The 16,451-nt window shown below is 35.0% G+C and overlaps 1 protein-coding gene across 1 annotated transcript in view; it reads right to left on the reverse strand.

The window, feature by feature from the left end:
- Nucleotides 1-16,451, reverse strand: part of DPYD (dihydropyrimidine dehydrogenase) — an 811,158-nt gene that overhangs the window by 590,004 nt on the left and 204,703 nt on the right. The window contains exon 5 of the mRNA XM_027114432.1: nucleotides 1,391-1,552. Coding sequence (XP_026970233.1) covers nucleotides 1,391-1,552 — 162 coding nt within the window. The remainder of the gene's footprint in view (nucleotides 1-1,390; nucleotides 1,553-16,451) is intronic.

A 16,451-nucleotide genomic window follows, 5' to 3' on the forward strand; every position in this document is an offset into this window, starting at 1 on the left:
CTCTCTCTCTCTCTCTCTCTCTCTCTCTCTCTCTCCCCCTCTCCTCCCCTTTCCTTATCACTCTCCCCCTTTCGCCTTCTCCCTCTCTGTTGTCAGGTCACTGACAAACTAACAATATTATTTTAACTCATCTTGTTTTGAAATGCAGTGTTAGTTCGTATACATGTTATGTGACCTTTTACTTACTACATCCTTGCAAGCTTGCCCTGTTTTAATGAAGAGGCAATGAGTCCCCAAAGAAAAATGTGGAAGAATTCAAGTGAATCTTCTCCATCAACTAAGGATTTTCTCAGGTTGTAAAGATCATACCTTGCACTGGTCAGGTAAGCCTAATGCAATTTTGAATTTGGTAGGAAAAGAAATTAAATCCAAGAATTTATTGCAACAACTCACAACCTCAAATTGTTTCTATTTTCTCATTCCCAGGAGCCCTTCCTTAGAATTAACCTGTCAGAAAGCAGGAAGGGAATAACCCTGATTTATTACTAAAAGCAAAGTGAAATTTAAGCTTGAGGGATACTATGGGAAGGGTCCTAAAAAGAAAGAATATATTGCGTTTAAGTTGACAAAATCAGACAGGGAAGTCATTAACTAAAAATCTAGTGTTGACAGGCATTTAATTTGGTATTCTAGCCAACTGGACACCAAGGATTACAAAATTTTACTGGAACCTCCATATAAGCTGGTCATTTAAATGATACATGGGAATTGACCTGGTAGTTGACTCCAAAAAGGAGACCCCAGAGAGAATAAGATGTCCCAGAGAATCAAAGTCATTTAAAAAGGATTCATAAAAGAAAAAGACATGGCCCAAACTTACAGGATAAATAGGGACAAAATGTTTTCATATTACTTTATTATAAATTTGCATTCAAATAACACACCGGCTTTTAATCCATAAATTCACAAAAGCTAATGTTAAAGAATATTATTCAGTTTCAGGGTGTTTGATAATTCTACAACCTCTATTACTCAAAAAATATTACAGAAGAATACTGATGCATTATTTCAAGCTGTAAAGATTAAAGACAGTTTCTGGAAAAAGAATCAGTTAAGCAAGATAGTCTTTTCATAATGAGGGCTCCTAGCCATACTCCAATGTAAAGTTAATGAATATATCCCATTTTCAGATCCTCCACTTTATATAATTTTCAGTGAAAGTTTTTTAATAACCTTCTGGGATTACAATTAAATTGACATATAGTTTTAGAAAATTTCATTTTTGAAGCCAAGTTGTTGAATAAAAATACTGTTTATGGCACAAAACACTTTCACTTTACCTGTATTATCACACTAAAAATATTGGATATCAACAAAGCATCAAGAATTAAAGTTATTTTAAGATTTTTGTGCTTTGGGGGGAGGGAAACAATGTATACATCTTACATACCTCAGTAGCAAACTGTTGCAATCCACCAATATTAATTGGTCCCTCTTCAGTGGCATATAAATTGCATCCACCTACACAAAGATCAGAAGTTGGACATACCATTCCACAGGTCAGACCAAGTGGGTTATCAGAAAAAATCATCTTAGCAGCTCCATAATAGTTCTGCAAAAATAAAATAAAATAAAATTTTCTTATGTAACAATGTACCTTTTAAACATTCAAATTATGACCTATTTTTTTCTATTAGATTATTGGATTGAAATCAATATATGTATAAGATGCAGAGGTTATAATACTGTTTACCATCATCAGGAGCTATAAAGCAATTATTAGCAAAGTAATATATAGGAGTATTCAATATACATCATATTAATAAATGAATAATTTTGGTAGTCGAAATTTAAAATATGAATGTTCTGTAACTATTTTTCTTTCACAAGGCATCTAACTCTATCCTGCTATAAATATTTATTTTCAGTTTTAACAAAGATTAGTTAGGTAGATTACTTGAACAAGCTTAAAATCTAAACCTTAAGAAAAAAAAAAAAAGATTATGCTCAGGTTATCCAGGTTATCCTCCATTTAACTAAATTAAAAGCAACCAGGGCTCTATATCCCTTCATTTCTTCTGGCCTGTCCATGGATACTATGTACTGTGACACTCTTTGTTGACTATCCTCCTTCAGTAACATCCTATTAACCAAATATGCAGACGAAACTCATTATACAGGACTAAACCTTAACAAGTTCATCCCTAATCGCTCCCTTCCACACATTTGACTATTATAGATTAGCTTAGAATCCTTTACGTTTCATTAAGAATTTCTAGGGACTTCCCTGGTGGCGCAGTGGTTAAGAATCCGCCTGCCAATGCAGGGGACACGGGTTCGATCCCTGGTCCAGTAAGATCCCACATGCCGCAGAGCAACTAAGCCCGTGCGCCACAACTACTGAGCCTGCACTCTAGAGCCCGTGAGCCACAACAACTGAAGTCCATGCGCCTAGAGCCCATGCTCCACAACATGAGAAGCCACCACAATGAGAAGCCCACACACCGCAACAAAGAGTAGCCCCCACTCGCTGCAACTATAGAAAGCCTGCGGGCAGCAATGAAGACCCAACGCAGCCATAAATAAATTAATTAATTAATTAATAATTTTTAAAAAAAGGATTTCTGGACTAAAAAGAGAACTGCCGGGCTTCCCTGGTGGCACAGTGGTTGAGAGTCCGCCTATCGATGCAGGAGACGCGGGTTCGTGCCCCGCTCCGGGAAGATCCCACATGCCGCGGAGCAGCTGGGCCCGTGAGCCATGGCCGCTGAGCCTGCGCGTCCGGAGCCTGTGCTCCGCAACGGGAGAGGCCACAACAGTGAGAGGCCTGCGTACCGCAAAAAAAAAAAAAAAAAAAAAAGAGAACTGCCATATGACCCAGCAATCCCACTACTGGGCATATACCCTGAGAAAACCATGAGTCATGTACCACAATGTTCACTGCAGCACTATTTACAATAGCCAGGACATGGAAGCAACGTTAAGTGTCCATCGACAGATAAATGGATAAAGAAGATGTGGCACATGTATACAATGGAATATTAATTACTCTGCCAGAGAAAGAAACGAAATTGAGTTATTTGTAGTGAGGTGGATGGACCTAGAGTCTGTCATACAGAGTGAAGTCAGAAAGAGAAAAACAAATACTGTATGCTAACACATATATATGGAATCTAAAAAAAAAAAATTGTTTTGATGAACCTTGGGGCAGGACAGGAATAAAGACACAGACGTAGAGAATGGACTTGAGGACACGGGGAGGGTGAAGGGTAAGCTGCGATGAAGTGAGAGAGTAACATTGACATATATACACTACCAAATGTAAAATAGATAGCTAGCGGGAAGCAGCTGCATAGCACAGGGGCATCAGCTCGGTGCCTTGTGACCACCTAGAGGGGTGGGATAAGGAGGGTGGGAGGGAGATGCAAGAGGGAGGGGATATGGGGATACACCTATGCGTATAGCTGATTCACTTTGTTATACAGCAGAAACTAACACAACATTGTAAAGCAATTATACTCCAATAAAGATGTTAAAAAAATTATTTTTGGAACCCGAAGTGTTCATAAATTATACAACTACATCATCATTTACTAAATAATAAGTTGAATATTTCAGAAGAATGTTTTCCTCTAATGAAAATTAAAATATTGGGCCTGACCAGTATTCCTCAAAGCTGTCAAGTATTTTGTCAAAACTAAGGAAAATTTTGAGAAGCTGTAACAGTCAAGAGGTCCCTAAGGAGATGTGACAACTAAATGTAATCTGTTATTTTGGACAGGATCCTGGATCAGAAAAAGGGCATGAGGTGAAAACAAAGGAAATCTGAAGAAACTATAAACTTTAGTTAATAATAATATATTAATAATGTTTCATTAATTGTAATAAATGTGCTATACAATGTTAGATGTTAATAGTAGGTGAAACTTTGTATGGAAATTCTCTGTACCATCTTCACAATTTTTTAATAAATATAAAAATACTCTAAAAATACTTTTTAAAAAAGAGATGGTAGAACATATTTAACAATATGAAACAAATGCATTTGTTTTTCTTTTGGCTTTTGTTTAAAGTACTTTTGAAGGTCTTCGAAAACACATACATTGCTTCCATAACTAACTTCAATCATAAATACAAATTCCTATATAAAATACTGATGATAATAAACAACAACAATCATCTTTACTATTTATTGACTCTTTACTATATTTCTAGAACTTTACCAGGTCTTTATTTAAGTTTTAACACCAATCATCTTATATAAGATGTCCAGCACTAAATAAAAAATTTCTAGGCATAAGAAAAGACAGAACTAAATCCCTGACGATCAGAAAAACAAATAAATAAATGAAGCAGACCCCAAGGTGATCCAGAAAGTAAAGTTAGCAGATGAAAACTTTAAATTAATTTTAATAAAAATTCAGTCTAAAAAGACACACAAAATAGATGAAACAATAAAAATATAATTAGAATATTGTAATCTGTTAAAAAAGAATCAAACTGACATTCCATAACTAAGTAAAACATTTTAAAATAGATCTAAATGCATGGTTTTAACAGCATTCATGGTGGTTTAACAATATTTCTCTTATTCTCAGATCTGTCTCTCCACTCCATTTCTGTGCTTACCACCTTATTTCAGGCCCTCAAACCTCTGTCTGGGAAAAGGAAATCATTGTGTACTGTTGGTGGGAATGTTAATTGATGTAGCCACTGTGGAAAACGGTATGGAGGTTCCTCAAAAAAACAAAAACAGAACTACCATGTGGTTCAGCCATTCCACTCCTGGGCATATATATGAAGAAAACGAAAACACCATTCGAAGGATTACATGCACCCCATGTTCATAGCAGCATTATTTACAAAAGTTGGGATGTGGAGGCAACCCGGATGTCCATCGACAGATGAATGGATAAAGAAGACATAGTATACAATGGAGTATTGCTCAATGGAGTATTGGTCTTCTTAGAAACCAACAGTCACAACTGACACATGTAAATGTTTCTTCAATACACTTGGAACCCGAATGACTTTTTGGCCAACCCAATATGTTCAACTGATTTTTTTTTTTTTTTTGGCGGTACGCAGGCCTCTCACTGTTGTGACCCTCTCCCGTTGCGGAGCACAGGCTCCGGACGCGCAGGCTCAGCGGCCATGGCTCACGGGCCCAGCCGCTCCGCGGCATGTGGTATCTTCCCGGACCGGGGCACGAACCCGTGTCCCCTGCATCGGCAGGCGGACTCTCAACCACTGTGCCACCAGGGAAGCCCCAACTGATTTTTAAAAGGGTTCCAAGACAATTCAATAGGTAAAGAACATTCTCTTCAACAAGTGATACTGTAATAACCAAATTCCACATGCAAAAGGATTAAGTTGAAACTCTACCTTACACTGTACATAAAAGTTAACTAACAATGGATGATAGATCTAAATTTTAGAGCTAAATTTATAAAACTCTTAGAAGACAACATTGGAGCAAATCTTCAGGACCTTGGATTAGGCAATGGTTTTTAGATATGACAACAATGCACAAGCAACAGCAAAAATATAGATAAATTGGATTTCATCAAAATTAAAAGGATGCCATCAGAAAAGTTAAAAGAAAACCAGAACAGCAGAAAACCATACATGATAAGAAATTTGCATCTTGAATATGTGAAGAATATTTACAACTCACTAATAACAAACAAATAGCCCCAATTAAAACGAGCAAAGTATTAGTATAAACATTTCTCCAGAAACATATAAATGGCCAAAAAGCATAAGAAATGACACTCAACATCATCTATCAGGGAAATGCTAGCCAAAATGACAATGAAATATCACTTCTCACCTGCTTAGTGGGCTATAGTTGAAAAGACATACAGTGAAAAGTGTTGGCAAAGATGTGAAGAAATTGGAACTCTCATAAGCTACTGATGGGATTGGAAAATGATGTAGCTGCTTTAAAAAATAGTTTGGCAGTTCCTCATAAGTTTTAAAAGTAAAGTTACCATGAGATTCAGCAATTTCACTCTTCGGTGTACACCCAAGAAAATTCACAACATATATCTATGTAAAACTTTGTACACTAATGTCCATGGCAGTATTATTCCTAATGGCTAAAATGAAAACAACTCAACTGATCATCAACTGATGAAAGGCTAAAAAAAAATGTTGTATATCCATATAATCGACGTTATTTGGCAATAAAAAGTAATGAAGTAATGATAAATGCTACGACATGGCTGAACCTTGAAAATATTACGCTAAGTGAAATAAGCCATTCACAAAAGACTACACATTACATGATTCCATTTATAGAAAATATGTAGAATAGGCAAAACCAAAGAGACAAAGCAGATTGATAATTGCCTATGACTGGGAATCTGAAAAGAAATGGAAAACAGCTGCTAATGGGTATACAGTTTCATTTTGGGATGATAAAAATATGCTCAATTTGATTGTGGTAACGATTGTAACTCTGCAAATTTATTCACCATCACTGAACTGTGCACTTTACATTGGCAAATTGTATGGGATATGAATTATATCTCAATAAAGTTGTTATTTTAAAAAGTACACTTACAGGACTGGGAATTATATAGGCAATGTGTAAGGCAATAAAAAAATCATTCTTGTAGAAAATAAAATTTTTTTATAAAGGGATATTTGAATAAGACTGCTAAATTAGATGCAAAACTGGACAATATCCTAGAAGACAACAAAACATCACTTTTGGAGTTATATTTTCTACTGAATGGAAATAATTTGCAACTCTACTATACACAAATCTCAAAGTAAAGATGTAAATTTGCAGTCTAAAATTTTAATTAATGTTACAAATTAATAGTTTTTTTTCCTAAAAATTAAATAATACTTAGGTGTCACGTTGTATTTACTTACAAAATGCTTTAGTATGATAATGGTAAACAAATACAGACTTATCTCATTGGTCGTTGGTCTGATTTTGGATAATTTTGCCTAATAGGGGTAAACATTAAACAAACTGTTCATAATGAACAGTTACGAGCTTAAAATTAATTGGTCTACTCCTAAGCAAACTTCTTTAGTTCCTACTTAAACCCATTGATCCACTAACTCAGCACCTGCAATTAAGCAAGCAGTTAATCACTGCCGAGAAAATCTCAAAGTCATTGTCAGTATTCTTTCCTCATCTTACTTGACACATCAGGAACATGTGACATGATTGATTAACAAATATTTACTGACTCACTGACTAAAAAGTCCTATTGCATAATTAGAAGTTTTTATAATATAAAAAGAGTATCATAGCAAAAAATGTCAATTGCAGATAACTTTTAAGGATATTTGAGGAAAAAACAATGCAGAAAGAATATAATCTACTTAAACACCTAAGGATCTTTCCACAAGAATACTGATTGTTTTATGAGCCCCAAATTAGTTTCAAGACTGCACATAAAATAATCACAGAAGAGAAAGAGATACACATTTTTTTAAATGCAACAAATAAAACATTTAAAATTACACTTATGGCTCATGATATGCTACCGCTGTCAAACTTACTGGGCCTGATCTATCACCGCCTATCATTGACAATAAAACTGTCTAGTAATTTTTCAGCACTCTCATAACTCCAAGTGTAACCATTACATCAAAATAAAATTATAGGAGGCTATAAAATTTTTTTAAATTAATAAGAATTACTGAATGTTTCTTAAATTAAAAAATCACCATGACAATTTTTTTTTAAGGCAAATTTACGTTCCCTGATATCAAAATGATTTGCTATCGGAGTAAGAAGTCATATCAGGCTAAGGTTTAGAATCACTTTTAAAATTGGTGGCATTCAAAATGACTCTGGAGGTGACAGACCTAAGAGATGAGAGGGAATGTGATATAGTCATTGTAGACTGAAATGAGTAAATAATCAGAAAAGTTCAAAATATGTCTTGGCATAATGACTTGGCAGTTTGGCTGGAGTAGTTCATTCATCCACTTAGGAAATGATGATTAGGAGATATATTTGGAAAATGTGTTTGGACCAAATTATGGAGAATCTTCACTGTCAACTTAAGGGTTTGGTATTTAATTGAAGTTTTTTAATAGAAGGGTGCCAGTACTAAGGGACTAACTAGGAAGACTACTGTATAGATGACGTGGAAATTCTCAGAAAGGGAGTGGAATTACAGGGAATTTGAAGAAGAAACAATTTAAACCTAAAAAACGGAAAGCATTGGTATATATCATAGAATATAGAAACATGGTTTTGAAAATGGGCTAAGCCAACATTAAGCACCTATTCAGAAGTCACCTTTGCAATCGACCTCTTACAATTAATTTTGAAGAAACGGTAGATAACTCCATGTGTAGAGATATGGGTACTCAGAGTCAAAGACATTCAGAAACCTGTTAGAAAGGGAACACTTCCTCAACTCTTCCCATCAAGAACGTCAAGATCAATATCAATTATTTCTCTCATAGTAAGTGGGAAGATTTCTTGAGCCCTCCTTCTAAACTAGAGTTTTGACTCCTATTCTGTGAGCTCTTAAACCTTTCTAAAAGTAAAGGCTATAAAATTTAAATTTAGTAGGGTACTTTAAAGACAACGCAGCAGTCTCCTTCTAGAAAATACACAACCACTTCAACTGGTTTCTTCATGTTATTCAGTCACAAGTATTTTAGTCTTCTACTGTGTGAAAGAAAAAATGTACAGGGCTATGTTAGGAGGGAAAGAAAATAAATATCTGACCTTTTGTGCACAGATTTATTTTATATATAAAGGATGATGACTTTTCCCTTCTTTAAACAAAAATCTAAAAGACAAAAATGATGTTTGATATGTTTGCTGTTTTTATCTCAACACAAAAGAACAGGCGTTGACTGTTATCCGGTCCATTAACTTACCCAGTGTCTTCTCGGTGCTGAATTTTCTATTACTCATTGGGATTTTTAAAGCATATTCTAAGGAACAACTTATGCCATTTACGTGAGTTAATTTTAAGATAACTTCAACTTTTATTCTTTGTTTTTCATTTAAAAGTTATAGCTTGAAACTTCATTAGTGTCATCCCTCTACAATTTAATGATTTTTAAAGTCATTATCAAGAAACACGAAAAACTCACAAGCCAGCTATTCTCTCATATGGTATAACTATTTTAACAAATAGTTCTATCATATTCAGGCCTTCATGTCACTACAGCATTATCAATACAGCTGGTGGATTTATTTTAAAGTGTTCTTCCTTCTTCCAATGAGTGTTTTCACAGATGGAAGCACCCTTCCAAGATAAACTCCAATCTGTTGCATTTAAAAAATACTTGGGCTAAACTTCAATAAGTTTGCATGTGTGAGAAGGGTGAATTAACATTACTTGTATTTCTGGATTGAGCTATATAATGGTGAGTGTCATGATGTACATTAGTTGAATAGAAAATATCTCTAGTAGCACATACAAAAGTATAGGCAAAGGACATCCCTCTGGCACTCACCATCCCTCAATAAACAATCTATGTATCTTCACATATTTGGCAAAGGAGAGGTAGGGATATATCACGAACAGAATACACAAAAAATCCCGCCCTCACAGTACTCACATTCTTGTAGAGACAAATGGAGATGGAAGAATAGATTTGGATGCTTTTATTCTGAAAATCCTCCCTTCATACCACATACACTAAATTTTACAAAATTTTTACATGAGTAGACTTTAGAACTATGAATTTATTTTAGTCTCATTTAATGTGTAAGGAAATAAAAAAAAATCATTCTTGTAGAAAATAAAGTTTTTATCTGACCTTGAGATGCTAAACTAGAAAACACACATTCAAGTGCACGCACGCACACGCACACGCGCGCGCACACACACACACACACACACACACACACACACACACGGGTTTCTGAGCCATATGCTCCTGGATTTGAATCATGCTTATACCATATGATTGGAGGAAAATGTAATATCTCTCAGCCTCAGTTTCATCACCTAAGAAATACAGATCAAAATTCCTTCTTAATTAGTCATATTTATGTTAAATATTGTTTAAATACTTGACACAGATAAGATGCCTAGTACATTATGGAGCATAGGGCAGATTTAATGAATTTAAGTCCCCACGCCTTCCCCTAGGCTTTTTCTCCCTAAAAAGGTTTTCTTAACATGTTAATTCTAAGAGTTTAAGATTTTAACACTTATTAAAGAAAACTCAGGAAGTAGAAGACAGCAAAAAAGAGCAAAAAGTACAGAAAGAAAAATTATCATCAATCTACTAGGTCATAAAAAAGAAATGACATGGAGGCATGTAAGTAGAGGCATAATAATTTATATACATTATAGAAATGTAAAAATGTCACTTCTACTTCTCCAATTTTCTGCACCCTATCCACCTTTCTCTATTAAATTGACCTGAGAACATATAATATTACCCAACTTAGTTAAGATAACTTAGTGTGTATGTGTACATGTACTCAATTCACTAATCATCAAGTATTTATGAACATCTACTCTGTGAGAGGCCTTTTGGTAAGCACTAGATACGCGTGAAGAATCAGTATTTTTGCTCTAGATTGTTCTGGTTAAATGGAATACAATTATCTTCTATACCAATATCCACCCTATTCATACCATATATCATTGTTCAAATAACATTTCCTTTAAAAAACTTTATCAATTTTTCACCATTTTCCAACCAGAAGCATAATGCAGGTATGTCCTTTCTTTGCACTACACCTTTTCAACCACTGTATTTGTTAATATAAATTTACGATAGTTGTATATTTTTCTGATCTGTCTTTTATTAATTTTTTAAAATTTCAGAAACCATGTCTAATCTATAATCTTTGCCTCTAAGCAAGCAGTAGAATATTAGAAACTCAATTGATTAGCATTTATCTTTTAATATCAAAAATAAACATTTAGGTAAAATTCAAAAAGTGTAAAGTACTTCACAGTTTTGAATGATCATTTTAAAGTAAATAATGTGAATATCTGTTGTAAAAACTAACAAGCCCACTTTATCCGACAAAATAATAAAATGTGCAATAGATTTTGTAAGAAATTTACAAAGGTATAATTGTTTTCATTCTTAGAGAGAGATTAAGAAGCACAGAAATAAACAATAGAACATAAGATTATTTCATTTAGTGTATGCTAGAGTTCGCATATAGTAGTTTACCATAATTCATGATATACTTTCTTCAAGGAGATAGGATGCCTTTCTACATCTAAATTGCAATGCAAATATAGAAACACATATGTTAGAGTCATGATCATAATGTTAGAATGATCATTAAAGCTAAGAAAAAAATGTAAAAGTAGAAATCTACAAGCATCATTTATAAATATTACATAACTTGAAAGCAAATAGAAATATTTTAATTTGAGAAATTATTGAAGGTGAAGTAAAATTAACATTGATAGAATCCCCTATTTATAAACTACATAAAAATGCTAAAAGATTTTTCTCTAATTTTATATTAGAGAATTGTGTCATCTCGGATATAATTTAAATATACTGGTTACTAATATTTGGCTACAAAAAGAAAAACTGTGGAGGTTTTGTTGTTGTTTCTCTGTTCTTTAAAAAACTTTTGTTATTGAAAAGGGCAAAAAAGTACAAGTCAATCAAGTTTTTGGCCAAGTTTTAAAAATAAATTTATATTTTCAATAACAAATATATATAATAGCTAAATTAAAAAAAGAAACCTGAAGGTAAGAAAGAGCTCAAATAATCTCACTCCAAATCATCTTACCCCAAACAAGATTTAAAACAACAAACTCAGTGACCGTTGTTGAACATCATTTATATGATAGTAACTTGACAGAATTTTACTACTTATGATAATAGAACTAGACTATAATTTAACACTCCTATTTTCTTCTATTCAAGCAAAATAAAGTCACACTATTTTATGAAGGTTTACTCTTCACTGACAGAAATGAGAGATTTCTTAACTGACAGGGTGTTTTGGTGTCTACCATAGTGTGTTATATATGGCTCATAAAACCAGCTGTCAGTTACAATCTGTACAGTGGGTACAAATAGATTTATCAGAAAAGTCTCCTTTCCAAGTGCATTAATTTAAACCCAAACTACTTTCAAAATTGTAATTAGTTTTGATTATAACAATTTACTTAAAAATCTTCAATTTATCAAAGTACTTGTCTAAAAATGAAACCCAAATTTCTTTAAGATGACGTCTACTGTGTTATACATTTTGCCCACTCTTCAATACATTAATACTACTTATAAAACTCAGGATAGCAAATGTGTTACTTATTTAGCTCTTTATATTTTAATAATGACTTATAAATATACATACTTCATTCATATAAATAGCGTAGTGTGATGCAAACAAAAGCACACTCGACAAGGAAAAGCATACTCAGGAAAATCCAGTTACATTATCAAGTGGTTCTGTGATCTGGGATAAATCATTTAACCTTGCTGGATTTCAAATTTCTTCGCCATATAATGGGATGGTTAGTTAGATTAAAATTCCATTTGTCTAGATTCTGTTACACTGAATTTTACTTATTAATAATGACAAATATTCTAAGTAGTATCTCATGTGTTTATATAGATTTTTCTTTGTCTTGATTATACTAAAGAAAAAAGCCGTAATTCCAGTTTAATTTACATATACATATATAGACTATAAATCATTGTTCTGTTTAAAAATAATTAATTTTTAAAATATATTTACAGTAGCATATGTTTAAATGTTTCCAAACGTACACACAACCACAAACAGTGTGGCTTTACCTGTCTCATATAAAATTGGTTTCATATGTACAATGAATATCTTTTCTCATTTAGTTATATTACTTTTAGATTTTATATTGCTCATATTTTATAATGGGTTGACTAATAATGCTTTGTGTTACAGGTTTTCAGAACTAAATGTTAATCTTTTGAAGCAAATACAAAGAAAAGTAGTTAATGTTACCTATGTTGGATGTGATTAAAAGTAAAAATGGACCTTTTAAAGGTCCAAAGACATATATTATAAAACAGAAACAGGACAGACTTTGCATAAGCATTAATGATTCAATAGACAATTTAACATCCATCTATCTTTTCCAGCACAATGCATTAGAAAAGAGGGGACATTTTGACAATAATATTATAGTCCTTTGTCTTTAGCACTAGTAAATTTAGCATTCTACCATTTGCTAGACTCAAAACTGAGAGGCTATGTATTAAAGGCTGAATTCCAGAAAATTTAATGTTATACCAACTGATAAATGAATAAGGTAAGATAAGCATACATTTGCATTAATAAATTTAAATTAATATATTAGAGTCCAAACACAGTGTTCAATAATTATTTTGCAGAGCATCTTTCCATTTCATAAAATTAATTTTACATGTTGAGAAAAGTCAGGATATTCTGAAAATAAATATACTATCAGGGGAATAAATATAGAATTAAGTATATGATAGATGTGGCATTTCAGAATAGTGGGAAATGTATTATTCAACAGATTTGGAACTATTAGTTATTTAGAAAAAAAAAAAAAGCTGAATTTTTCTCTCATCCTTTATACCAAAATAAAAACTCAGAATAAGGCCTGCACATGTTACTCTGTAAACCCTTAGATTTATTTTATTTTACTATTGAATTTTAATTTATTATTTTTATTAAAAATATACATGCTGGGACTTCTCTGGTGGTACAGCGGTAAAGAATCTGCCTTCCAATGCAGGGGATGTGGGTTCCATCCCTGGTCAGGGAACTAAGATCCCACATGCTGCGGGGCAACTAAGCCCAGATGCCACAAACTACAGAGTCCATGTGCTCTGGAGCCTGAACCACAACTACAGAGAGAAAACCCATATGCCACAACTAGAGAGAAGCCCATGTGCCACAACGAAAGATCCTGCATGCTGCAACTAAGACCCAACACAGCCAAAAAATAAAGAAAATAAATAAATATTTTTTAAAATATACATGCTCATTATAGAAGTAAAATAATAAGGACATTTATAAGAAAAATGTTAATAACCTCTTTATCCTGCCCTCAACCTTAATCAACTGAGGAATCTAAAGTTTAAGTTATTTCCTTCTATGCCACTTTTAGCTTATATATAAATTAGAATTTTTTCTAAAGATAGTGTTATGTTATTCATATTAATATGCAACTTACTTTTTTCATTCAATAGGGATATCTCTCTAGATCAACAAATATAATAATAATGCATAGCCTCATAACATTCCATAATGTAAATATAACCTAATAGATTTATCAATTTTCCTAATGATGGATGGCACTATAATTGTCTCAAGTTTTTGCTACAAACAATGCTATGATTGGTATAATAAATACTATTGTACATATGCCATTAAATGGTCGTACTTTTATTTCTCTAGGAAGAACAGATAGCAAAGCATTGCTAGTACAACAGTATATATATTTGAAATTTTCAAATACATTACTACTGTATGAGACTTCTTGCTTCCTTTCTGCTAAATAGCATAGGAGGTTATTTAACATTTTAACTTTAAAAATATGATGAGAGGGCTTCCCTGGTGGCGCAGTGGTTGAGAGCCCACCTGCCAATGCAGGAGACACGGGCTCTTGCTCTGGTCCGGGAAGATCCCACATGCCGCGGAGCAGCTAGGCCCGTGAGCCATGGCCGCAGAGCCTGCACGTCCAGAGCCTGTGTTCCGCAACGGGAGAGGCCACAACAGTGAGAGGCCCGTGTACCGCAAAAAAAAAAAATATGATGAGAGAAAACTGGTGTCCCACCCTTTGATTTACATATTTCTGGCTAATATGGAAGTAGGACATCTCTAATATAGCCATTAATCATTTGCATGACCTCTTCTTTAATGTTTATAACTTTTGCCCATGCATACACAGGGTCAGGTTATTTTTTCTCATTTAAATTTTTAGGAACTCTGATTTAACAGAGAAGTTACCACTTAGCCTAAACATGCAGAGCAAAAAAAAATGTTCACTTGGTTTCAAGTTTGGTTAGATTTTATTTTAAAATACATTTTTAAATGTGTGTAGTAAAATTTTCTCTCACATATTTCACAGGTTCAAAATTATCCTTAAATCTTTTTCTTTTTATATTTAAAAATTTAGTCCACCTAAAATGTATCTTAGATGGCCTGATGAAGGATCTAAAAGTAAAGTAAAAATTTTATCAGAACCACTTTTCAAAGAACTCATCATTTTCCACTGAATTAAAATGTCCTCTTCATTATATATTATGTTCTCTTACTTACTTGGTTCTATTTACAGATTTTCATCACTTTCAGAAATGTGCATTCCTATACCAACTCTATATTATCTTAACTATAGTAGCTTTATAGTGAGTATCAATATCTGATGGCAAATCTTTTTGTCTTATTTTTCAACAGTTTCTTCCATGTGTCTTCTCAATTACTATTCCAGTATTTACTAATAAAAATGTGGGTTTCGATCATTCTAGACTACCCACTAGATCTTATTTATAGCACTTTTCCACATGTATTGAGAAATAGTTATCTACCATGACTCTTCTAATTTAAAAAGTTAAAATTATAGGTAAAATATGTTTTAAAAAGTCACTGTGGTGGGAGAGCAGGAAGATGGCGGAAGAGTAAGACGCGGAGATCACCTTCCTCCCCACAGATACACCAGAAATACATCTACACGTGGAACAACTCCTACAGAACACCTACTGAAGGCTGGCAGAAGACCTCAGACCTCCCAAAAGGCAAGAAACTCCCCACGTACCTGGGTAGGGCAAAAGAAAAAAAAAGAATAAACAGACACAAAAGGATAGGGACGGCACCTGCACCAGTGGGAGGGAGCTGTGAAGGAGGAAAAGTTTCCACACACTAGGAAGCCCTTCGCGGGCGGAGACTGCGGGAGGCAGAGGGGGGAGCTTCGAAGCCGCGGAGGAGTGCACAGCAATGGGTGCGGAGGGCAAAGCGGCGAGATTCCCGAACAGAGGATCGGTGCCGACCGGCACTCACCAGCCCGAGAGGCTTGTCTGCTCACCAGCCGGGGCGGGCGGGGCTGCGAGCTGAGGCCGGAGCGCAGGGAGAGGACTGGGGTTGGCGGCTTGAACATAGCCTGAAGGGGTTAGTGCACCACAGCTAGCCGGGAGGGAGTCCGGGGAAAAGTCTGCACCTGCCGAAGAGGCAAGAGACTTTTTCTTCCCTCTTTGTTTCCTGGTGCGTGAGGAGAGGGGATTAAGAGCGCTGCTTAAAGGAACTCCAGAGACGGGCGCGAGCCGCGGCTAAAAGCGCGGACCCCAGAGACGGGCGCGAGCCGCGGCTGAAAGCGCGGAATCCAGAGACGGGCGCGAGCCGCGGCTGAAAGCGCGGACCCCAGAGACGGGCGCGAGCCGCGGCTGAAAGCGCGGACCCCAGAGACGGGCGCGAGCCGCGGCTGAAAGCGCGGACCCCAGAGACGGGCGCGAGCCGCGGCTGAAAGCGCGGACCCCAGAGACGGGCGCGAGCCGCGGCTGAAAGCGCGGACCCCAGAGACGGGCGCGAGCCGCGGCTGAAAGCGCGGACCCCAGAGACGGGCGCGAGCCGCGGCTGA

This window comes from Aethalodelphis obliquidens, unplaced genomic scaffold (assembly GCF_003676395.1).
Source record: "Aethalodelphis obliquidens isolate GAN/ISIS:26980383/991018 unplaced genomic scaffold, ASM367639v1 scaffold13, whole genome shotgun sequence".
NCBI lineage: Eukaryota > Metazoa > Chordata > Mammalia > Artiodactyla > Delphinidae > Aethalodelphis > Aethalodelphis obliquidens.